Source organism: Octodon degus, unplaced genomic scaffold (assembly GCF_000260255.1).
Source record: "Octodon degus isolate 3935 unplaced genomic scaffold, OctDeg1.0 scaffold00283, whole genome shotgun sequence".
In the NCBI taxonomy this organism is placed as follows: domain Eukaryota; kingdom Metazoa; phylum Chordata; class Mammalia; order Rodentia; family Octodontidae; genus Octodon; species Octodon degus.
Window position 1 is genome coordinate 96,966 of NW_004524859.1, and position 24,959 is coordinate 121,924.

The 24,959-nt window shown below is 45.1% G+C and overlaps 1 protein-coding gene across 1 annotated transcript; it reads left to right on the forward strand.

Moving 5' to 3' along the window:
* The first annotated feature begins 12,590 nt into the window (after positions 1 to 12,590).
* Positions 12,591 to 13,580, forward strand: LOC101562992 (olfactory receptor 5A1). Its single transcript, XM_004646916.1, has one exon. The coding sequence runs from the start codon at positions 12,591 to 12,593 to the stop codon at positions 13,578 to 13,580; it is 990 nt and encodes a 329-aa protein (XP_004646973.1).
* The last annotated feature ends 11,379 nt before the right edge of the window (positions 13,581 to 24,959 follow it).

Genomic DNA, 24,959 nt, shown 5'->3' on the forward strand with positions numbered 1-24,959 from the left:
CAAGGAACTAAAAGAAGTCAGTAGTGTAACTCTCTTATCGATTTTTCATATATAGATTTTTTCCTTTTCTCTTTCTTCTTTCCTCATGTCACCCATTCCAGTTATTCTTTCTTTTTTAGTAGTTTCCTTCCATTTCACAATATCTACTGTACCTTTAGGATCTTATTTACTCTTTCAGTTTCTTGTATTAGGGAGACAAGACAAAGTTTACACATGTAGGACTTATTTATTTCAATTATGACTATGGTCCCCATTGCATCCATTTACCTATAAAAGCCTCAAGTTTTTTCTTTGGGGATTGAACTCAGGCCCTTGCGCTTGCCAGGGAAGAGCTTATTCTACTGAGCCATCTCCCCGGCCCAAGTTTCTCTTTTCTTATAGCTCAGTACTGCTCCATTAAATAAAAATACCTCATCTTGGGCCAGGGAGATAGCTCACTAGAATAAGCGCCTGCCTGGCAAGTGCAGGGTCCTGAGTTCAATCCCTGGTACCGCAAAAAAAAAAAAAAAAAAAAAAAAAAAAAGCCTCATCTTTTGTACCCATTCCTCAGTTGATGGGCATCTGTGTTGTTTCCAAGATTTAGCTCTGACAAATATTGCTGCTATAAACATGGGTGCACATATATCGCTGTGGTATGATGTTTTTAGTTCTTCTGGGAAAATACTCAGGGGGAGAATAGCTGGGTTCAATGGGACCTCCAATCCTAGTTTTTTAGGAATTTTCACAGTCATTCCCAGAGGGGTTGTACTATTCTGCACTCATAACAACAGTGGAGAAGGGTTTCTTTTCCCTCACAGTCCCTCCAGCGTTTGTAATTGGTTGATTTCTGGATGAGAGCCATTTTTTCTGCACTGAGATGGAATCTCAGTGTTGTTTTAATTTGCCTCTCTCTGTGACTAATGATGTTGAACATTTTTTCATATATTCATTTACCACTTATATTTCTTTATCTGAGAAGTGTGGATTGATCTCAGATGCTCATTTTTGGATTAAGTCTTTCAACTTGGGGCACCTCATTTCTTTTCTAATCTTTATGCGTTCTAGGTAGAAGTCCTTTGCCCGAGGGAGAGTTGTCTAAAATTTTTCTCACACTGTGGGTTTTCTTTCCATACTGTTGGTGATTTCTTCTGACGTGCAAAATCTTTTTAATAAGATGAGATCCCAGGTGCTGATTCTTTGCCATATTTCTCACGCAGTTTGATCTTTGTTCATGAAATCTCTGCCTACAATTAACCCTTCAAAATTTCAACCTACTTTCTCCTCCAGAAGATTTAGTGCTTCTGTTTTGATATCTAAATCTTGGATCTACTTGGACTTTCGTTTAGTGCATGGTGATAGACATGGATCTAGGTTTAGTCTTTGGCACATAGAGAGTCAGTTTTCCAGCACTGTTTATTAAAGAGGCTGTCTTTCTTCCAGTGAACATATTTGGTCCCTTTTGTCAAAGATAAGGTGGTTGAGTGTGTTGCAAACTGTATGTGTATCTTCTAATGTGTTCCGCTAATCCTCAGGTCTGTGGTGTTTTGTTTATTTGTTTTCCCAATATCATGCTGATTTCATCGCAGGGGCTTTTCTGCATAATTTCAAGTCAGGGATTGTGTTGCCTCCTGCCTTGCCTTTGTTACCCAAGACTGCCCTCGCTGTTCTAGGTCTCTTCAATTTCCAAATGAATTTTAGGAATATTTTCTCTAGATCTGTGCGGTATACTAATGGTATTTTCATTAGGGTTGCATTGAATCTCTATACCAGTTTTGGGAGTATGGCCATTTTCACAATGTTGGATCCTCTTATTCTTGGACAAGGGATATCTTTCCATTTTCTGAAATACTCTTTGATCTCTGTACAGAATGTGGTAATTTTTGATGAAGAGATCTTTTATTTTCTTTATTAAATTGATTGCTAAGTATTTCAGTTTTTTTAGGTGTTATTATGAAGGGTGTGATTTCCTAATTTCTCTCAATGAGTTTGTTGTTTCTGTACAGGAATTCTACTGATTTTTGAGTGTTGAAATTGTACCCAGGTATGCTACTGAACTTAGTTGTTAATTCTAGATGTCTTTTGGTAGAGTTTTGGGGGATTTCTATGTAGAGTACCATGTCATCCACAAATAATGATAGTTTAACTTCTTCCTTTCCCATCATTATTCCTCTTATTTCTTTCTCTTGTCTAATTGTTCTGAATAATGTTGTCAGAGCTAAATTGAATAGTAGGGGTGACAATTGATATCCTTGTCTTGTTCCTCAGTTTGAAGTGAAGGCTTTCAGTTTTTGTCCATTTACTATGATGTTGTAATTGATTTATCAAGTCAGGGATTGTGACTTGATAAATCACAATTACCTCTAAAAGCCATTTATAGATGGCTTTTCTCAGATTGAGGTAAAGACCATCTATCCTCATTTTCTGTAGGATTTTTAGCATGAAATTGTGTTGGATTTTATCAAGAGCTTTTCTGCATCTATTGAGATGATCATGTGATTTTTGTCTTTGGCTCTGTTGCTGTGGTATATTACATTTACAGATTTACACCATCCCTGCACCCCTGGGATGAATCCCATTTAGTCATGGGGTATAATCAGCTTGATAATTTGCTGCATTCTGTTTGCTAGTATCTTATTGAGGATTTTTGCATCTCTCTCATTAGGGAGACTGGCCTGTAGTTCTCTTTTTTGTGTGTCTTTCTCTAGTTTTATTATCAGAGTAATGATTACCTCTAGGAATGAGTTAGGAAGAATTGCGTCACTTCTAGTTTCACTGAAGAGTTTGAGAAAAGTTGTCATTAAATCTTTTATAAATTTCTTAGAGAATTCTGCTGTGAATCCATCAGGAACTGAGCTTTTCTTTGTTGGTAGATTTTCACTACATTTTCAGTTTTAATTCTTGTTATTGGGTTATTCAGACTTTGCATATCTTCTTCACTCAGTTTCGATAATTTATATGTATCTAGGAAACTGTCCGTTTCCTCTCTGTCTTCCATCCTGTGAGAGTAAAATTTTGGAACTACTTATTGGTGATCTTCTGAATTTCTATATGATCTGTTGTGATTTTACCCTTTTCGTTCTTTATCGCATAAATTTGAATATTTCTTTTCTTTTATGATAAGGTTGGATGGTTTTTTAATCAATTTTATTATTTCAAAGAACCAACGCTGCTATTTGTATTGTGTTCTTCCTTTCTATGGTGTTAATTTCTGCTCTAATCTTTACACTTTCCTGCCTGCTTTGGGTTTGGGCTTGACTTGCTTTTCTTTTTCTAGGAGCTTGAGATGCAGCGTAAGATCATTTATACGGCCTTGTTCCGCTTTCCTCAGGTACGAATATATTGCTATAAATTCCCCTCTTACAACAGCTTTCATTGTTTCCCACAGATTCTAGAGTAAGTCGTATCTTGATTTTCATTTAATTGTAAATATTTTTTAATGTATTGTTTAATTTCATCTGTTGCCCACAGGCTGTTTAGGGACTTATTTAATTTCCAAATGTTTATGGTGTTTTTGTGGTTTCTTTTGTCAATAATTTCCAGTTTCATCGCACTATGGCCAGATAGTGCACATGAGATAATTTCAATTCCTTTGCATTTACTTAAGCATGCTCTATATGCTAGTATATGGCAGTTTTTTGCTATTTGTTTGTTTGTTTGTTTGTTTACCATGGATCAAACTCAGGACCTTGTCCTTACCAGGCAGGTATTTATTCTCCTGATTTATAGTCTCTTTTGGAGAACGGGTCATGTGCAGCTGAGATGCGTATTAGGTCACTGCTGGGTGAAACACTGGAAAGGTTTCCTAAGTCCATGTCTTCACAAGTTTGGTTTAGTTCTGTCATTTCTTTAGTGATTTTTTGCCTGGGTCACCTATCTCTTTGTAACAGTAACATGTTGAAGTCCCCATCCTCACTTGATTTTTCATGTCTGTTAAACATTTTCTTATGTAGGTAGGTGCTCCTACATTGAGTGCATATGTATTTATAATTGTTATATCTTCCTCTTTCAGTTTTTCTTTAACAAGTAGGTAGTGCCCTTCATTATCTTTTTTAATTATTCTTGGTTTAGAATTGATATTGTCATAACCCAGAGTAGCTACCCCTGCTTGTTCTGGGTTCCTGTTGCATGGAGAATTGTTCCCCAACCTTTGACTTTTAGTCTGTGAATTTGGTTTTGAATTAAATGTGTTTCTATATAGAGCATATTGTTGGATTTTGTTTCTTAATCCACTCTACCAATTTGTTTCTTTTCCTAGGTGAACCGAGGCCATTTACATTGATGGTTATAACTGGTGTTTGTTGACTCATCTTTCTCACATTATTGTCCTGTTGTAGGTTCTCTACTTTTCCACTGTGTTTAGTTGCTTGCTGTTCTTAGTGGCTCCTTTCTTTTGTTGTTCCTGAATCATGTTGTTTCTGTCTCTTTCTAGAATATCTGCCATTTTTTTTTATTTAGTACAGGGTCTACAGGGCCTCACTACACAGATCAGACTCATAGTGATTCTCCTGTTTTCAGTCCCCCAAGCACTGAGATTACAGGGGCTCACCACCACGCTCAGTCTCAATCACCATCTCAGTGTACCCCAGGGGTGAGGCCAGCACAGCAAGCTGGGGATCAAACCCCAGTCCCTGTGTCTGCCTAAGCAGACACTTTAATCCACTGAGCTATCTGGCCAGCCCTAGTACTCTTTTTAAGGTTGGTTTGATGGTCATGAATTTCTTCACTTGTTCTTTGTCATGTAAGAGTCTTAGCTCACCACTGAATATGATAGTTTTGTTGGGTACATCAGTCTGGGTTGGAAGTTGTTTTCTTTCCATACCTGAAATACTTCACTCTAAGCTGTTCTTAATGATCAAAACTTTGCCATGATTCTGATGGGCTTTCCATTATAGATGATCTGTTTCTTCCCTCTAACAGTTTTTGGTTTTTTTTATGTATTTGGTACAGGGTCTCACTATGCAGCTCGGACTTGTAGTGATCCTCCTGTGATAGCCTCCCCAGCACTGGGGTTACGGGCATGCGTCACCACACCTAATCATGGTAACTAGCTCGGTGCACCCAGGGTAGGGCCAGCATGACATGCAGTACAGAGGATCAAACCCAAGTCCTTGCACTTGCCTAGGCAGGCCCTTAGACCGCTGAGCTGTCTCTGTGGTCCTAACATTTATTAATATCCTTCTCTTTTGCTGAATTTCAGGGATCTTGATTACTATGTGTCTAGGTGTAGATTTATTTTGGTTATGTCTGAGGCATAGAGACATCTATATGCCTCACTTAACTGTATGTCAGATTCTCTTCTCATGGTCGGGAAGTCTTCCGCTACCACCTCTGCAAGTAATCTTTTTATGGCGTTTGTGCTCACTCGCCGCTGTTTGCTTGACACCTATTATTCTTACATTGCTTTTCTTTGTGTCATCTTGTAGCTGCCAAATTGTTATGTTCTGGTTCCTTGTTAGTTTTAAGAAATCTTTCCTTTCACACTCTTTAGCTGCACTGCTGTCTCCAAGGTCTGAAAGTCTGTCTTCAGTCTGTGTCAAGTGGCTTTGCCAGCTTTCAACAGAATTCTTCCTGGGCTGCTGTTTCACGGGTGCTAATTCTTTCCTGCATTGTTCAGTCAATGTTTCCATCATTGTTTATTTTCCTATATCGTTTTATCTATGTCTTCCTTAGCTGTACTGAACAATTCTTTTTTATTCTTCATGATTAGTTTATTTATTCATTCATTCATTCATTTGGCACAGGGTCTCACTACATAGCTCAGACTCTTCCTGTCTGAGCCTCCTCAGCACTGGCATTCTAGGCTTGCCCACCAGGCCCCGTTTTGGTGGCTGGCACGGTGCACCCTGGGTTCCAAGGTCAGCACGGCATGAGGTACCAGATATCAAATCTGTGTTTTTGTGCTTTCCAAGACTACTAGAATGCCTCCCAGCCTTGAGCAATTCTTTCATGATTGTTGTCGTTTCTTTTTTGACCTGAGAGACTATTTCTGATTTTATTTCTTTTCCTTTCTTTTTTTTTTTTTAATTTTAGGGAAGGGTCTACAAGGTGTTCAGGGTCTCACTACCAGATTGAATTCATAGTGATCCACCTGTTTACAGCCTCCCGAGAGCTGGGATTACAGGTGCGCGCCACCTTGCCCAGACTCAATTGCCGTCTCAGCACACCACTGGGGTGGGGCCGGCACAGTAGGCCCAGGGATCCAACTCTGGCCCCCGCACCTGCTTGCAGGTATTTTAATCCACTGAGCCATGATTTTATTTCTTCTATATCCTGATAGACTTGTTTCTTTACTTCAGTTGCTATTTCAGAAATCTCAGGTGTGTGGCTTCCATGTTCTTTGCCTTTCCCTCTTGGACTTGTTCTGGTTGGGCCAGAGGATTGAGATTGCCTTCTGCTCCTTTGTTTTGGAGTTTTTGAAGCTTCCAGTGATCACCCAGACTCAGTAGTGGTGCAAGAGAGGTGGAGTCTTGGTCAGTAAGGTTCCTGCTACAGCGGGGAGGGGGGGGTAAGACTCGTCATGGCTCTTGTTACTGGTGGGGGAGACCAGCCAATGCTCAGCAAAGCTTCTGCACAGGTGGTGGGTATGGGCTGGACTCGGCAGGATTCCACAGCTTTTGGTATCTGCCTAAGTTCTCAGATGGTGGGACCTGGCACCAGCCTGTGCTCTGATGGCCCATTGATTGCAGCTCCCCTGTACCTCTCAGCTACTTGGCATCCTCCTAAGTTCTCACATGGTAGGACCAGGTGCCAGCACAGCCACCATGCCTGCATGCTGGGGCCCATGGGGTGAAGCTCATTAACTGTCGTCTACTTTTTATCTATCTCTACTCTAGATTTGCTGAGCAATTTCTTTATAAATGTTGAAACATCTTTTTTAGCTTGAAAGATATTTTTTTATCTAACTTGCTCTATAACCTCATGAATTTGTTTCTTTACTTTGGTTACTATCAGCGCAAGAATTTCAGGAGTGTGTCTTCCAATTTGTTCTATATCAATGTCTCCTGGACTTGTTCTTGGTGAACTAGAGGTCTGAGACTATATTTTGTTTTTTGATCTTTTGATTTTCTATTTCATAAACCACTTATTTTGTTTTCTGTGATGACCACTGTGGGGTTTTGTAGTAGGTAACTATGTCACCAGTCTCAAAGTCTCTCTGGGAAAAGTCTGTTCTTCAGAATATGTTCTGCATGTAGGAGAGTCTTGGTTTGTGTCTGTTACAAGATCCCACCTTCGCAGTTAAGAGCGTGATGTTGGTATCTTTTGGGGTCAGTCTCTGGTCCTTTGGTGTAGGGCTGTGTTGCAGTTATTACCCCAGAGCTTCCCAGTATTGTTTCAGAAGGGAGAACAGCTGATTACAACAGATATGACATCCTGCCTAAAGAAACAAAATTAGCAATAATGACAGCATCGAGCACAATTTAGAAACTGACAGTAGTAATTATTATTTTAATTTTACAAAGCAGTTATGTAGCATAACTGATCACAAATTAGTAGTTTGTATGCAAAGTGCTTCCCCTTGGTAGAGTGGCTTCACCTTGTAGTGCAGAAATTTAGGGAGAAGAGTGTATAAGTCAAACATAACTGGAAAGGGAATAGAAGCAAGGCGAAGGGGCGAAGGATGATCATGCCAGGTTTGGGAAACTAGAGAAGAGGGTAGAAAAGAAAGAATAAAGGTGTATTCACAGAATTATCTTAATTTGATCTCTGGATTTGGGGTATGGGTTTAGATTTCCATAGCTGGAGTTCTCCCCACCTGTTTATAAAAGAGAGAAAATGAAACAGCAAAAGAAAGAAAAAGAAGGTGAACAAGAAAAGGAAGAGAAAATAAAACAACTAAGAGAAAACAACTGGTTCCTAAGTCCTGGATTTCTCCAAGGTGGTCGCAGTCCTGTGGAGGGCTGTCTCCCGTTGGCTGGTATTGTTATTGTCACTGCAGACTTTTCACACCACTAGTCTCGCCTTCTTTGGGACCCTGCTGTGTCCCTGGTGTTCCTTCTGGTCTCTGGAACTTCCCAAGCAGCTTCCTCAGTCATAGTGGTAGCAGGGGTAGGGGCACCCTCCTCTGGCCCACCTCACCGAGGTTCTCACAGTGGTGGGAGAAAATGGGCCCATTCTAGGCTTTTTTGTATTTCTGTCTTTTTCCATTTTAAAGAGAATTTTTAAAAAGTTAGAAACAGTATGGAAGTTTTAGTGTGCTCCGCAAGAGTCTTCCAGCCTCTGCTCATGCGCCAGTTCCAGAGCTCCTTCCACATGTTCCATCCTCATTATTCTGACGCCCCAGGTCTCAGGACCAGTTAATTTTCTTCCTCCGTTTTCTGTTTCAGTAACCAGAATACCCAATGCTGAATGATATGTAACAAGAAGAGGCTGCTTTAGCTCACAGATTGAGAGGCTAGAAACCCAAGGCCATGCGGCCACAGCAGGAAGGGCCTGAAGATGCTTCCTGACATGGAAAAACGACAAGGCAAGCAGGTGTACATGGAGCAGAGCAGGAGGACAAAGCCGCTGCCCACGACAGGGCCGCCCATCTGCTGCATGCTTGCCCTGCCGGGGCTGTCCTTCTTTAATTTGATTCTTTCATGTCCCTCAGTACCTTCCTTCTGGGCTAGAAAGGCTTATCCAGTGCTGCTAAGTCTTGGGACCATATGACTTGTTTTTTGTTGGTTTTGTTTTAACCAGTGGTTCACAGTTCACATTGTGCCTGAGTTTCCAAAGTGACTTGGACTTGGCCTTTTGAAAAATGCTGGAACTTCTTAGACTTAGAGGGCAGAATTATTGTGTGCTTAGTTGTACAAGGGATAGTTTTAGCGTGTTCGGTGGAATTATGAACTTGCTATAGTGTTTAGTTAGAGATTAATTGTGGTTGAAAGAGATTCCTTGGGTGTCAGGCTGACAATCAGTGGAGTGTCGTGGTTACATTTTGTGTCGACCTGATTGGCTTTGGGACCTGCCTGGGAGGTCCGGGGAGCACACTGTGGGCATGCCTGGGTGGGGTACAGACCGTGAACCTGGACTCGACACCTGCCCCCTGGCCCATTCCTCTGCTGTGCTGTCTCTGTGTTCTGCTTCCTGGCTGCTATGCAGCAAGCTCAATGGCTCCCCCAGGACCACGATGCCTCTGTGCTGGATCCAGGCAAGCCTGGGTCCGGTGAGTCCGAGAGCCAGGGTGAGCCTCTCCTCCTTTAAGCTGGGAGTTTCCAGTGTTGTTCTCAGGAACAGGAAAGCTAATGTGTCACATGACGACAACTAATCCATTCCCTGGAAAAGTCATCTAATCTTACTAAAAAGACGTCAATCTCCCTTAACGTCACAACCTCCCAACACCACCACCTTGGCAACCAAGTTTCAGGGTGAGTTTTTGTGAGGATAAGCCCCAGCAGGACTGTGGGGTGTCCAGAAACAAACCAAACGGATCCTTGCAAGTCACTGCAGGAGTGGAGAGATTTCCTTTCTTCCTCAATGAGCACAATTCTGCAAGTCAAAGCATTTCCTACAGCCTTTAGGATACTTCTTTCTTTTTTTGAAATAATTTTATTGAGAAACAAATAGCAATGAGACAGTTTCAAAACTGATTAGTAGGCAGTTTCAATAATTAATACATTGCATATTGTTGTCTTCTTAATGGTTATTCATAGTACAAGATGCAGACATGATATCCTGTCCACAAACACAATTAGAACAACTCTTTCTATTCATTGAATTAAGAGAAAGTAGCTGTATATCTATCCTAACTATTTTGAATATACAGATACAAAATGGTCCTTCATTTATATCCCCTTTTTTTGTTTAGTTTTGTCACAGATGGGTATTCCATTGCCATTTAAATATTGTAGGTGCATGAATTCAGTGAAATAACCCAATACAGTCCAGTAGTCCATAATAGTAGTTGGTTATCAGTAGGACTGGCAATGTCAGAAGTTGTTGACTTGAGCCTTTCACAACTCAGCATATTAATATGGCTTTACTTTTTATACCTCATTTTTATACTTTTCTACTGAGATTATGGGGCCACAGAGGATACTTCTTTCTAATGCTCCAGAATAATACCTGGGGCATCCTATGCAGAGACAAAGCCCTATATGTTTGTTTCCTTTTGTTTCTTTTTTTAATGAATACCTGGGCTTTATGAATCTCTGAATGCTTTGGTTTGCAAACTCACAAAGTAATAAAAACAAATATGATTTCCCTAAGAATTTTCTTTGAATATTTACAAAAAGGACAATAGTATTTTTGTACTAATGCTAGCTGGCTTTTGCAAGAGACTATGTGGTGGGTGATTCTGTGTGTCCAGCTCAGAAGGACTGTTAGTTCCCTGGGACATGGCTTTCACGGTGGAGATGAGGAGAAAGAGCTGGTGGGACGTCAAGTACTGAGAGATACTTAGGTCCCTTAGCTGGCGACTGGGAGGCAGGATCTATATGCAGAACACAGTGCTCCTTGGGACAGGTACACCCTGGGTTTAAAGGTCCAGGTCTGCATTTCTGGTCTGTGACACCCAACAGGACATCTCTAACTGATCACAGAGTTCAATGAGAAGAAAGATTGGTAGTAATAGTGTTTGGACAGGATATTCTGTCTGCTTCTTGTACTATGGATAACCACTAAGAAGATAACAGTATACAATGTATTAATTATTGAAACTGTCCTATTAATTAAAAAAACAGAAAATGCTGTGGTGATCAGCATTCCAACAAGCAAGAACTCTGTCTCCTTTTGTTTCAATTTGTCCTTTTTCGCTTTCTGTTTCTGGGACTGGGAAATCTCACCCTTTGCTATGAAAATTCTTTCTCCTGATGACAACGTCAAAAACAGACTCAGTTAATCCATCAACCCCCACAAATCATGAAATTTCTCAGCCTCACTCTAAACCGTTCTTAAAACTTGCATGGTGAATTCAGGAAGTTCTTCTTATAAGATAAGAGCTCTGCGACCTATCACAAGAGAAGGAAATGTTTCCGAAACAAGAGCCACTTCTGTAAGTAATTTTTTAAGGAATAAATGCCACTAACAAGCATCACAGTCTCCAGTTATGGCGCACTAAATTGAGTGTTTAACATCCTGTCTCAGCCCCCATGAGCCAAATCCTCAAACCTGGTGAAAGTAATCAGTTCTCGCTGTGTTACAAATGGGGCATTGAAAAGGCTCAAGGAGCTACTCGGCAGCCCACGTGCCAAGTGGCAGTGGGCCTCAGGGCTAGGACTGTCCTGAAGCCTACACAGACTCTCAGTCCCTTGTTGCCCTCCTCGGCCTGCTCCCCTGAAGCAGCGTCCAGCTGGCCCTGACATCAGGCGTCGCAAACGGCGCTGACTCGGAGCTCAGGCCTCAGCCTCCCGGCACAGGCTGGCGTCCAGGACAGGCAGGGGCTCCAGCAGAGCTGCTGCCTTTTTTGCGCCCAATTTCTCCGCCTGACTCTACATCTGCATTCAAATAGGCTGCCGTTTGCTTCAGGACTATCTTTTTTTTTCACCGAATAGAATCTTCGCAACTCTGGCAGCTGCACAGCCCTTGCCGCACCAGTGCAGAGACTCAGAACGTAGGGTGATGCTTGCACCATTCTGCAGGCTCGCAGCTACTGTAAACAGGCACTGAAACTGCATGAATGCTGACCTCACGGTGACTAAAAGCAGCTGGAAATCCCCTCACTGTTCAAATTTGCAGGATTTGGCCCTGAACACATGTAGCAGCAGCTACTGTGGGTCAATTTCACCTCTCTGTGTTAGTTCCAGGAAAATCACTAAAAGCTCAGTGAGACTGTGACTAGCAGTGAGAACACAGACTGATTTGTCAGCACTGGGGATTAAAAATGAAGTGAGTATCTTAAATTGAGGGGAAAAAAAAAACTAGACAAAGCATCACTTGCAAAATTGTGTAGATTCCTGACCTAGAACGATTATAGCTACACAGTGAGGCTGAGCACTGACCTGAGAGAGTTCAGGTCTGAGAGACACAGTAGCTCAGGAAGCTCAAACTGACACAAATTTGAATTTGGGGCAATGTTAATATATTCATATGTGAGTATTTCACAGTTCAGATAATTTCTATCATAGCTGGTCGGTCCTTTGCACCAAAAGCATTCCGTGTAACCGAGCAACATCTCACAACCGCAGCCTCTGCTGCTTCCGTTCCGTTTTCCATTCTAATGTGGAAACCTGCGCAAAGCAGAGGTGGAGCTGGTCACAGGCATGAGCTGGCTCATCCAAAATGCACAGAACCTGCCTCGTAATTACTCACTGGTCACTACTACGGTGTCAGGCATTTGGCAAGTTTAATTCTTAAGACAGATGCGTGAGGCAATCACTGTCACCCCGTTCTACCGACAAAGTCACTGAAGCAAGACTTGTCAGGCTTCTCACCCAAAGTGACAGAAGTTGTAATAATGGAATCAAACGTTATTGCTAGCCCTCATACAGCAAGAACTAAGAGTCATATCAGCTGCAAATAGTTAAGGTAATAGCACCAGTAAGCTTCGGAGAAAGAATCTGTGTCAACGATGACCCCCAGTAATGCCCTTCATTTGTAACCCTTTATTGACACCACCTCTTACGTGAACGGTCTGCATCTTAACCTTGTTAACCCAGGTCTGCACGTTGTCCTTGTGACTCATGGGAAACATGGCCACATCCAAAGCCTGGAACAGCTCGGCGGTGACCGTGTTCATCCTCCTCGAATTCGCAGACCACCCGGAACTCCGAGCCTTCCTCTTCGCAACGTTCCTGGGCATCTACCTTGTGACTCTGGCTTGGAACCTGGTCCTCATCTTCCTGATCAGAGGCGACACCCACCTGCACACCCCCATGTACTTCTTCCTCAGCAACTTGTCCTTCATTGACCTCTGCTACTCTTCCACTGTGGCTCCCAAGATGCTCGCAGACTTTTTCCAGGAACAGAAGACCATATCGTTCTCGGGATGTGCTGCGCAGTTCTTTTTCTTTGTGGGCATGGGTCTGACTGAGTGCTTCCTCCTGACTGCCATGGCTTATGACCGCTACGCAGCCATCTCCAGGCCCCTTCTCTACGGCACCATCATGTCGCAGAGCCTCTGTAGACGTCTGGTGGCCGGGGCTTATGTCGGAGGCTTCCTGAGCTCCCTGATCCAGGCCAGCTCCTTGTTCACACTCCACTTCTGTGGCCCCAACGTCATCAACCACTTCTTCTGCGACCTCCCACCCATCCTGGCTCTCGCCTGCTCCGACACCTTCCTCAGTCAGGTGCTGAATTGCCTCGTGGTAGTTGCCACTGGAGGAGCATCGTTCCTCGTCCTCCTGGTCTCCTACAGTCACATAGCGGCTGCTGTCCTGAAGATCTGCTCCGCGGAAGGCAAACTGAAAGCCTTCAACACCTGTGCCTCGCACCTGACCGTGGTGACGCTGCTGTTCGGGTCAGCGCTTTTCATGTACCTGCGCCCAAGCTCCAGCTACTCGCTTAGCAGGGACAAGGTGGTGTCCGTGTTCTACTCCCTGGTGATCCCCATGCTGAACCCTCTCATTTACAGTTTGCGGAATAAAGAGATCAAGGATGCCTTGTGGAAGGTGACGGAGAAGAGAGTGCTCCGCGAGTGCCAAGGCAGGAGCACCTCTCCGTGCTGCTGCAGACGTCCCTGATCCACGCCACGTCTCCGCCTCCACGCAGGCACAGGAGGCACTCTGTGTGGACAGTTAAAAAGGGAAGCTCCTCCCACCAAGTTCTTCTATCCGTTTTTCACGGTCACTTGCCTATTGGCCATTCAGTATATATAGTTAGTCAGGGTGAGAATCATTCCAGTTAACTGCTTGATTCAAAAATCTTCTGAAGATTCTCAGGATCTTTGCCTTGTTCATCTTCTACATATAAGGTCCAAAAAGAAAATGGCATTTCTGCAGTCAAAGGAAAATAGTCTTTTCTTATAAGAGTCCTAACGACTAGCCTTCACCCGGCACTTAGTAAGTGCCAAGTTATCTAATGAGACACCCCCTGCAGGGCTATGGTGCTGACCACACTACTGCCGTGTCCAGTGGGCAAGGCAGCTTGCCAGGAGGGGGGCTGGCCCGCTGGGAGGGGGGAGGGCTGGCCCGCTGGGAGGGTCTGGCCCGCTGGGAGGGGGGAGGGCTGGCCTGCTGGGAGGCGGGAGGGCTGGCCCGCTGGGAGGGGGGAGGGCTGGCCTGCTGGGAGGGTCTGGCCCGCTGGGAGGGAGCTGGCTTGCTGAGCGCCGCACCACCAGAAGTGAAGGGGCGGAGCCCCGACTCAGCTCCTGGTCTTCCGACCCCAATGCATATGTGCCCCTGGGCAGCACTCACGGCCCTCAGTTCTACAGTCTGTACCTCTTGTTCCTGACATATGGGAGGATTTGTAGATATCCATTTATGTGTAGTAGAGGCAAAACATAAGAACAAGATGTCTGCCCACTGCGCAGCTGTCCTTGTTGGGTTTACCCTTTCTGTAATTCCTCTCTTCAACGGCGATGCAGGGCCTGGCAAATGTGAGTCCGCTGGTATCAGACCGACACTCCTCTCCGCTTTTTCCAGTCTCGGCGAGAGAATCGATCAGATTGTCCCTAATTTTAGCCATCCTCCCTTCAGCAGTCGGGCACGGAGACTGGACTCCGGCTCGCTGCTCAGGGTCAGCTTTGATCGCCGCGCCTTGGACCGACGCTCGCTGTCCTCCGCCTGAGCTCGTCGCGCCTAGAAAACCCACATCTTCGCCCACGTGGACTTGCACTTGCAGCCGCAGTGCTGGGTACAATTTGCCGTCGTCTCTGAGAGGCGCATCCCTGCCTTCAGCCTGACTGAGTCCTGCAAGGGGCACGCTCAGGGACACGTCCCGCACAAGCCTCTCTTCTGGGAAATCCCTGCGCCATCTCGGCGCGGCCCTGGGGGCCTCCGATGCACTCGCTTTTCCATCGCTGTAGATCTACTAGCTGTGCAGGAATTTGACTTCATCCCCTTGCTTAGATGAGATCGTGCAGTCCTCCACCATCGGGAGGTGCCTGGACTGCGCCTGGAGAAGGGAAGCGCTCCAGCTCCAGTTCTGCGCATCCTCCCGTGCCCTGCGCTCGCTCTCCATTCGAGGCCAAGAGAACAGAATGGTATCTGCAAGCTGATGTAATCGACCTCTGGTGTCCAAGGGCATTGGGTCCAGGACCCAAAGATTGTAGACGCCCAAGTCCCTTCTATAATGTGGCAGAGTAGTTGCGTGTAACCCAAACACATCTGCTCATGCATTTGAAGTAATCATCCACTGTAGCTCTTAACAATACACGCATCGTGTGAATCGTTGTACTGTATCGGCGAGGGAATCATGCAGAGAGAACCCTGCACACGTTTAGTATTTTCAGCCATCTTTTGCTGCATATGTGAATGTGGAACTCAGAGAGAGAGAGAGAGAGAGAGAGAGAGAGAGAGAGAGAGAGAGAGAGAGAGAGAGAACAGTCATGTGCTCTGCTTCAAGCCTGTTTTAAACAAATCAGTGCATGGATTCCCCAGTGAGGAAAAACACTGACTTCAGAGTCAAGCACACTCACTGCCCACACTGCCCTCTTCCACGCTGTGTTGTGTTCCTCCCCAAGGGCCTGAAACAAGGTTGATGGTGGCTGCTTCACAGGAGCAGCCAGGACAACTACTAGAGAGATTCACCTCCCGCCTCCTCCTCTCTACCCCGATTATGCCTTGCCTCCATCCTCCCATTTTGGGCTTCCAAAGTGTGCCCCCCAGGCAGAGCCATAGAAGTAAAGGACAACACCTACTGGGTCAGACCAGTGTGAGGGACAGCCACAATAATCTTGGTGTAGAATGCTAGGCAAGACAAGTTGACCATACAGCTGTGCACTAAGAGGCACTTTACAGAAACGTGAGCAAGTGAGGTGGAAACATGCAGGAATGTTAACATCATCAGGGCAATCTGAGAAGAAGATGGGGAGGGAAGAGTGATCTTCAGTGTCACTTGGTTTTCATTTACTTCGCTGGCTTCTTCCAGCATTACTGGGGGTTGTTGAGCTCATGGCCGAGCGGCCCTCCTCATTTCCTAGAAGCCCAACAAGTCTAATGCAGCGATAACCAGAGTCCTGGATACAATGCTCAACAGCCATTGGCCTTGGCCTGGCATTCAGTAAGTGCTTAATAATCAGTAGCTAGTAAAAACTATGTCCAAGGTGCAGGAAGCAGTAGCGGCAAAAGCAGCATTAATTCAGTCAACAGTTATTAAACACTTACTATGTATTAAATACGGGACACTGCAGGGAACAGAAAGGAGTACAATCTGGGTGTGGTGGCACACACCTGTCATACCAGCACTTGGGAGGCTGAGACAGGGGGATCATTGTGAGTTCAAGACCGGCCTGAACTGCATAGCAATACCCTGTCTCCAAAAGAAGAAGAAAAAAGGTGGAGGAGGAGGAGGAGGAAGAGGAGAAAGAGGAGAAAAAGGAGGAGGAAGATGAGAAAGAGAAGGAGAAGAAAAAGGAGGAGGAAGATGAGAAAGGAGGAGGAAGAGGAGAAAGAGGAGGAGGAGGAGGAGGAAGAAGGGGAAGAAGAAGAAGAAGAAGAAGAAGAAGAAGAAGAAGAAGAAGAAGAAGAAGAAGAAGAAGAAGAAGAAGAATCAGACAATACCTGTATATCAAAATTTCATAATTCTTAAAGGCAAATGTTTTAAATTAAATTTTTAGCCCAAGTTTAAAACACAATGCGCTCAGCATGCTCCAAACTTTGTGCATCTTTGTTGTCTAAGCTGACCACAAGCAGCCCGCCCCTTTGCATACCCTGACCATGGCGAGCCAACAGTTCTTAAAGTTTAAGACTCAGAGGTTTAGATCCTTAGATGCTTCTTATTTGTTACCAGTTGGTTTAATGATTTATTATCAACCCTGTCAAGAACCATAATGGACTGAGAGTGGAAAGAGGTCTCCGAAGTCCAAGTCACAGTGTAGCCCCTCTTCTATGAACTATGTAGCCCACGCTCCCTCATGCTTTGATGGACATAGAATGCATTGCGTGCTTGTGAGGGACAGGGGGTGTTTTGATTCCTGTACATAGTGAGAAATGATCAGCTCAGGGTGACTGACAGAGCCGTCACCCTGAGACATTCCTCATTGCTTTACAGTGAGCACGTCCAAACTGCTCTCTCCTAAATATCCTGAGACACACGAGGCACTGCTGGGAATGGCGTTCACCATGCTGTACCATAGAGCACCTGATGCGGCTGCTGCTCGGCACCAGCCCTACCCCGTGTGTGGACCTTCTCCTGCTCTCCTCCCATTACCTGCATTTCACCCAGGCTCTGACAACCACCATTCTGCCCTCAACTTCTATGAGACCGACTCTGAGATTCCACTTGCCCAGCACATTTCATTTTTCCAATATATACACATTGCATTAGTGCACATTAAATTTTTAAATATTCAGTCCTAGCCCAGGTCCGGTGAGTGTGTGGGAGAGCTTCCTGCTACCCTGCGCTGGCAGGACCTATTACTGGTCCCAGCCCAGGCGCAGCATGGGTAAGACCCTCTTCCACCCGCTTGGGACGCCCCCCACCGCTCCGCAGCACCTCCTTGACCCTGCCCTCCAAGTAGGAATTTCTGCTGCGCTCCGGGAACCCCCAGACCCAGTGCTAGCCCAGGCCCGGTGAGTGTGTGGGAGAGCTGCCTCTGCCCCCTACTCCACCTTGTCCCCTCCAGGCACAGCTCAGGCCTGGCATACATGCCTGGGGTGTAACCCTGCAGCTGCAATCCCTGCAGAGAGTGTAGAGGATAGATCCACCCAGCTAGTCCAGGAGCAGAACATCTTGCCAGAGGGGCACAACAGGTTCACCCTCAAGGGCAGCAGCGGGAAGGAGCTGAGCACAGCAGCCAGACCCAAGCCAGACGCAGCTGGGTAAGTCCAAACTTTGTAGAGCTGCACCTGAACTTCAGTAGGTGCTAAAGTTATAACTACAACGAAGATCTACAACAAAGGTCAGAAGACAGTGCTACACAAAATGACAAGAAGGAACAAAATGCAAACTCAGAACCCAAGCCCACCCGTAACAAGTGCAGAGGACACTAACACAGAACAAATTGGGAATCACACAGCTGAAAGCAATGAATCAACGGTTTCTGAAATAAAGAAACAGCTGCAGAAAGGTATAGAGGAACTCAGATTGGAAATAAAAAAAGAAATCCCTAAATTCTTAAATATTCAGCTTCAGTGAGGCATCTTCACACTTCACAGTAACATGCAGTAAACATGTAGAATGTTTCCCACACACCCTTCCTCCCTGATGGCCTCCCCTCCGTTCTCGGTCCCTCCCTTTCCTCTTGTCTGTCCCCTTCTACCGCCATGGGGGTTTTTTGCCCTAGTTTCCAGATATTGGGAAAAACAGCACATTTCTTTTTGTGCTTTTGGCCATCTTCTCTCAGTTCATGTGTTTATTAAAAAGGGCCCACTCCTTGGCTTGCTGCCGCATCTTGTCCTGCATGCCATCGCTTCTTGCATTGCCTTACTTCCTCATTCCCCAGCCACAAACTGCAAGACAGACAGAAACCAGACGCTAGAAGGGTGGCCAGAGCATGTTGCTGAACCTGCGTGTGAGCTTCCAGATACGAGCGTAGCGCAAGAGCGCCCCCTTGTGCCTTTGTGTCCTCTAAAAGCAGCGTGGCCTCGGGTGGATGAATTCAAACACCCTGCTCTTCGGAGGGCGCTTCCGGCGGCACTGCAGCCACCTGCATCATTAATCAGATGCCACTTCTTATCATAAAGGGAAACCAGCCAGTACTGCATCCTTAAGTGGGTTCAGTTTCCGAAAGAGCCCAGCCGTGGGTCCCCAGCCTTGCCCTGCTTGCCAAGCCCATGAGGTGTAGGTAACAGGGATCGAAGGCCTGGCCTCCTGTTGTTTACAGCCAGACCAGGGCCTGCTCCACACCCTGCATCCGCTCACTGCCCTTCCAGGGGACAAAGCCAGGCGCTCTCTCAGTCCCTCTCCAGCACCGGGGAGCCCCGCCTTCTCGTGCCAAGTACTTCTGCAGCTCTTCGCATGTCCCTGTCTCTACCTGAGAACACCAGCATCTTCCTAACCAGCCTGTGCGTTGCCCTCACCCCATGCCGACCCCTTCTCTGCTTCTGCCGCCACTGCCCCCCACCCCCGCCAGGTTCCCAGCGGCTCTTCCTCGCTAAACCTGTGCTTCCCGCCCATGAACTTTACATGCTCCCCACCGTCCAGGCTCTTAGCAACCCGGTCGGCTTCGTTGTCCTCACTCGCTTCCGGAGGTCTGGAATCGCAGCCGCCTTCCTGAGCCTTGAGGTCTGCTCCCCGGCTCTCCGGCTCCTCCCCAAGAACTGCATGCTGTCCCTGCAGCAGTAGCTCTAGCTTCCCGCAGGGGTCCTGTTGCCCACGGCAGTGCCTGCGACTCCCTGTGACTTTCCAAGTATCCCACAAGGACATGAGAAATGAGGGACATGCTATATGTTTGCATTTGAAAAAAAGCTTTTCTTAATCGTTCCATTTTTATTTTTTCCTGTTTGTCTTTGAGGATAAAAATAAATGTGAGAATATTTTGATCCAAGATGATTTGTTTCCTCTGTGTAAGATTAACAAATGTTGATAGTCTATGTAAATAAAGAAATCTTTCCTTTCTGTAAAAAACAAGTGTTCTTAACAAACAAAAATTAAGCAACCAAAATCCAAGTTACCATCTGAAGTTGTGTGACTTTTTGAGCAATTCCGATACCAACTGATGACTTTATGGGTTTCCAAGTTGAGCAGCTTCATAATATTAATATATTTAATGAAGCACGTAAAGCTGGTGTCTAAAGCCTGCAACTCTCTCCCCGACTGCACCATGAGCTAAGGGAATTTACCTGGGCCTGCTTGCTCTTCCTATGGCATCAAAAAACAAACACGACCCTTGTGACCTCCAGCCTACAATCCATGACTTACTGAAGCTTAAATATCATGCAAATTTGACATATATGAGACCCCACTAAAGCTTTCTAGCCAGGTTCTTCTTTCTTTTTTCTGGGAACTTCTCGGCCCCTCCAGCATTGTTATCTTGTAGGAATACTCCAAGAAGAAGGATAAAGCAATGGGCATTGAATTTGTGTTCAGTGCATACAACCGAAACACAGAGAGCAGAATCAAGCTGTAGGATACTCGCCTTGAGTCCTGAAGGCCTGTGGTGTTCCCGGTGCTCAGGGTATCTATCCCACTACCAGTCCTTGTAAAATCCCTATAGCACTGGGGGCAAAAGTCCCTGCCTTAAAACAGCACCTGAAGTGCCTTGTCCCAGGCTGCAGGCCCGCCCACCCCGAGACGCACGCACATTCTTTCCCACACAAGAAGCAGTGCTCTGACGCGGCTGCCTCCTCCTAGCATCTGGTCTGTGCGGCCGTGTCCAAGACGGAGTGTGGGTGGAACGCCTCCGGGGACACTCCTGCTGCCCCGTTGGTGGCCTTTCTCTCCTTCCAGAATTGTCTCTCCCTTTATGACATTTTTATTTTGCCCTGGTCTTTCCAATGACATGGGTTCCCCTCCCCCTTTAGATTAAGACAATGATTTAGGTAAGAACTGAATATTTCACGAGCTATCTGGAGTTGTTCTGAATTGGAGGGGTTTGATTTTGGATTTTTAGCAGATGGTAGGACGGTTCAAGAGATACTCCTTCTTGAAAATGTGTTCTACCAGGAAATGACTAATACCCATTATGTCCATAAGCATGCAAACATTGAAACAAAGCCCTCGGAGTGAGTCATGAGGGACATGTGGAAAGAAAAAGTTATTACTGAAAGTTGCGGGATATTTGTTACCGACGCCCAACCTAGTTTATCCTGATAAATACACTACCTTACCAACACAAGTCAAAATGAAAAAGGAGGGGTAAGAGATTGTGTGACCTTCCACAACCACACTATATTTTATTGCCTATTCACCTATTTATTTTTATCAGTCATCAAGAAGACTATGTACTATTATATCAATTCAAAAAGAAATCCATAAGAGTAACTTTTTCTGAAATTCCTTTTTTTAAAAAAATCTTTAGGGGCCAGGGAGATGGCTCAGTAGAATAAACGCTTCCCTGGCAAGCACAAGGGCCTGAGTTCAACCCCGGTTCCGGAAAAAAAAAAAAAAAAATCTTTGTTTATTTATTGGATACAGGTCTCACTACACAGCTCAGACTCATAGTGATCCTCCTATCTCAGCCTTCCCAGGACTAGGATTACAAGAGTGTACCGCCGTGCCTGGTCTCATTGGCCAACTCAGTGTGGGGCTGGCATGGCATGCGGTGCCAGGGATCGAGCCCGGGTCCTTGTGATTGTCAGGCAGGTGCTTAGACCAACAAGCTAGCACCCCAACCCCTGAAATTCCTGTAATGAATTACCTTCATAAATATTGGAAGCTCTGCAACACCGTGCTGGAACATCTGCGCATCACTTCCGTTTAATCCTGCCCGGTGCATTTCTATTTCTACACGTGCTTGTCTGACTGGCTAGAACATGAGGAAGCCTGAGGGTTGCTCTGATATAAAATCTGGGGAAGCGACCAGAGAAGTCGATCCGCATAAACGCAGTCAACAGACCTCGGATAAAACAGCAAAGCTACTCAATGTAAAAAGGATAGTTTTCTAAACAAAAATTATTAAAGCCGCTGTGTATCTATATGCACATATATGATATGACACAAACTTCACTCTTTTCACAATATTTAACTCAAAATGGATAGTAGGCTTAAATATAAATCATAAAACTGTAAAAATCCTAGAAGACAATATAAAAGAAAATGTAGATGACCTTGTGTCCAGTATAAACTTTGAGGTATGGTAATCAAATTAGCCCGTTGGGGGAAAAAAAAAAAACAACAAAGTTGAATTCTGCAAAAATTAAAACTGGTGGAAAATCATTGTGCAGAGAACAAAAAGACAAGCAACTTACTAGGAGAAGAATATTCATAAAACATTGATCTGATAAAGGATTTGTATCCAAAATGCACAGTATTTGTATCCAAAAGTCAAAATTTACCACTAAGAAAATAATTTAAAAACCAGTGAAAGGGGCCGGGGAGATGGCTCAGTGGAATAAGCGCTTCCCTGGCAAGCGCAAGGGTCTGAGTTCAATCCCCAGTTCCACAAAAAAAAAAAAAAAAAAGGTGCCGGTGAAAGATTTGGAAAATACCTCACAAGACAAGATGTGCATGTCACAAATAAGCACATGGAGGGCGTGCACTTGTATGGCTTCAGGAAACGCTCGTGAAAACAGAAAGGCACTGCTGCACACCTGCCAGGATGCCTGGATGCAGACGTCTCCAAGCTCTGATTAGGGCGTGCCGCAGCAACACAAAGGAACACAGACACGGTAAGCCTTCTTCGGAAGACAGTCTGAGAGGTTCTTGCAAAAAATACCATTGTCTCACCACATAATGTTTTTGGTTTAGTTTTGCTTTGTTTTGTCTTTTTGAGACAACGTCTTGTTGTGCAGTGTAGGCAGGAACTGATGTCCTTTTGTAGCACAGGCTCTTCTCGAACTCCCAACATCCTCCTGCCTCAGCCTCCTGAGTGCTGGGATTACAGGCTTCAGCACCAGGTCTGGTTCACCACCTGATTTAGCAATTGTGATTCAAAATTTTGCCCTCAGAGGTGAAAAATTGTTCCACAATAAGAACTACACATAAATATTTGTAGTAGTATTTTTCTCATAATCACTGAGACACTGGAAGTAAGCAAGATGCCCTGCAATAAGCGGATGGATAAACTCTGGTACATCCATACAATGGGATGCTATTTAGCGATGCAAATAAATGGACTATCAAGCTGCAAAACACTCTTGGGTCACTGATGAGAGCATGTTGCTAAGTGCAAAAGCCAGTCATAAAGGATTATGTGCTACACAAGTCCAGCTCTACAGTATCCTGCAAAGATCAGTGTTCGGCAGGGTTGGGACAGGAAGAACTTGGACCTCTTGCCTCTTTCGGCAAATGAACATGGTAGCAAACGAACAATGGAAAGCCAGGCATGGTGGTGCACATTTATGATCTCAGCGCTCAGGAGGCTGAGACAGGAGGATCACTGTGAGTTCAAGACTAGCCTGGGCCACAAAGTGAGCTCACGGCCAGCCTGAACTGGCTGCATAGGGAGACCCAGTCTCAAAAAGACAAAAGAAAAATGGGTAATGCAGAAAAGTGTTTTAAAAGATACAGTTTGAATTGATACTGTGGTTCTGCTCTTATCTTATGACAGAGAAGCGGCGGCGACAGCGTAAGGTGAACATAAGGAAATGGCAGAAAGCACCAGCCACATGGACGCAGGTTCCTCCATCATGTCAGCGAGCACTTCTACCCAGATTCGTGGAGGGCCCTACATTATTAGTTCCTGTGCTTGCTGCTGAGACAAAACACACAATCGTCAAAGTTAAAGCAGGAGAAGTTCATTTAGCTCACAGTTTGTGGAGGCTCCAGTCTGTGACCAGCTCAGGGAAGCACATGGCTGGGGAGCGCCCATTCACGGCCGTGGGAGAGAGCGGCCACAAGGGCAGAAAGCGGGAGCGGAGAGCAAGCCTCTTTTCTGCATTACTTCGTGAGCAGGCTACTCAGCCCGAGGCAGCTGGAGCGCTCACACCATCTCTTTGCCCTCCCTTTTACTCTAAGACTAGGAAAGTTCTTTGAGGAAAAGGAACAGGGGTGGGGACTAGGAACAGCCCCTGAGAGACAGCACAGGTCTCAGAGGGGCTGCCCCGTGCCCTCCCCTTGCACAGGCTCAGATGTTTACAAAGTGAGGACCCTGGCCCTCTTCTGGGTCACTCAAACTTCTAACCTCAAGTGGACACGATGAATCAACAATTGCAACATCCTAGGGTGTAAATAGCGGCCCAAGGGCATGTCCTCCACACTCCGGGTCCCTTGGTTAAGCGCCTAAACTTTTGGAGTTGGCACAGTGCCTCAACCATTACAGACCCCAAGGGCTGCCAGCGAAACGCAGCTCCTGCCACTGGGGATTTGATCTCGTGGCAATGACAACCACGTGCAAAGCTAATGTTATGCCAAGTGGGATCTTTGGCATTTGAGGGAGTTGACAAACCACTTCTTGTGTTCTACTAAAGTTTGGAAAGTTGAGAAAACAGAGAAATGACAGTTGAAAGATGAGCTGAGTTCCTGACAATGTCCTGTTGTAGGACAAGACTGATCCAGACCAGTAGCTGCCCCCAAGTGTGTCCCAGGGTGAGTCAGGCCAACTGGCAAGCCTCACTTACCCTCCTGCGGTTGCTGGGTGCCTGAAAATAGACAACACATTTTCAGCACAGAAACAGATCTCCTGCACACAAATAAATAACTAAATATGCTTTAAAGATTTCGTGCATTGTATTAACTGCTATTCTTCTATTATTTTATTATGAAATTTTGTTTTACTTTTTTCCATAAAATTTATTTTTTTATTTTAAAGAAGAAAAAAGCAGAAACAAATAACAAGAACAAAGACAACAACAAAGCAACATAAAACAATAAAAAAAAGGTTCAGAATTTCAAAACAGAGTAGAAAATGAACAGTGGTTGTTAGAGTATGCACTGTTGTCGTGACATTTGTTGCTCAGATCACCAGATATAGACATGTGAGATTGAGCAAGCAATTAAACATTAACTCTTCCTTTCACTAAACCTAATTATTTTTCCTTCTCCTTTTGACTTTTTAAAAATTTATTTTAAAGAGAATATAGGCACTGGGGATATAGCTCAGAAGCATAAGTGCCTGCCTGGCAAGCACAAGGTCCCAAGTTCAATCCCTGGTACTGCATGCGAGAGAGAGAGAGAGAGAGAGAGAGAGAGAGAGAGAGAGAGAGAGAGAGAAATAAAAATGTCTATCATCTATAAAACTTCTTGCAATATAGTTTAACATTTTTGAAAAAAAGAAAGATCGGGGCACCAAGCTATGCTGCATGATTTGTTCCCTAAACACTCCAGTCCTCTAAGTCATGTGAGCTGCTCTAACAGTAATCCTGTGACCTTCCTAACAGTGGTCCTGTGACCTTCCTAACAGTGGTCCTGTGACCTTCCTA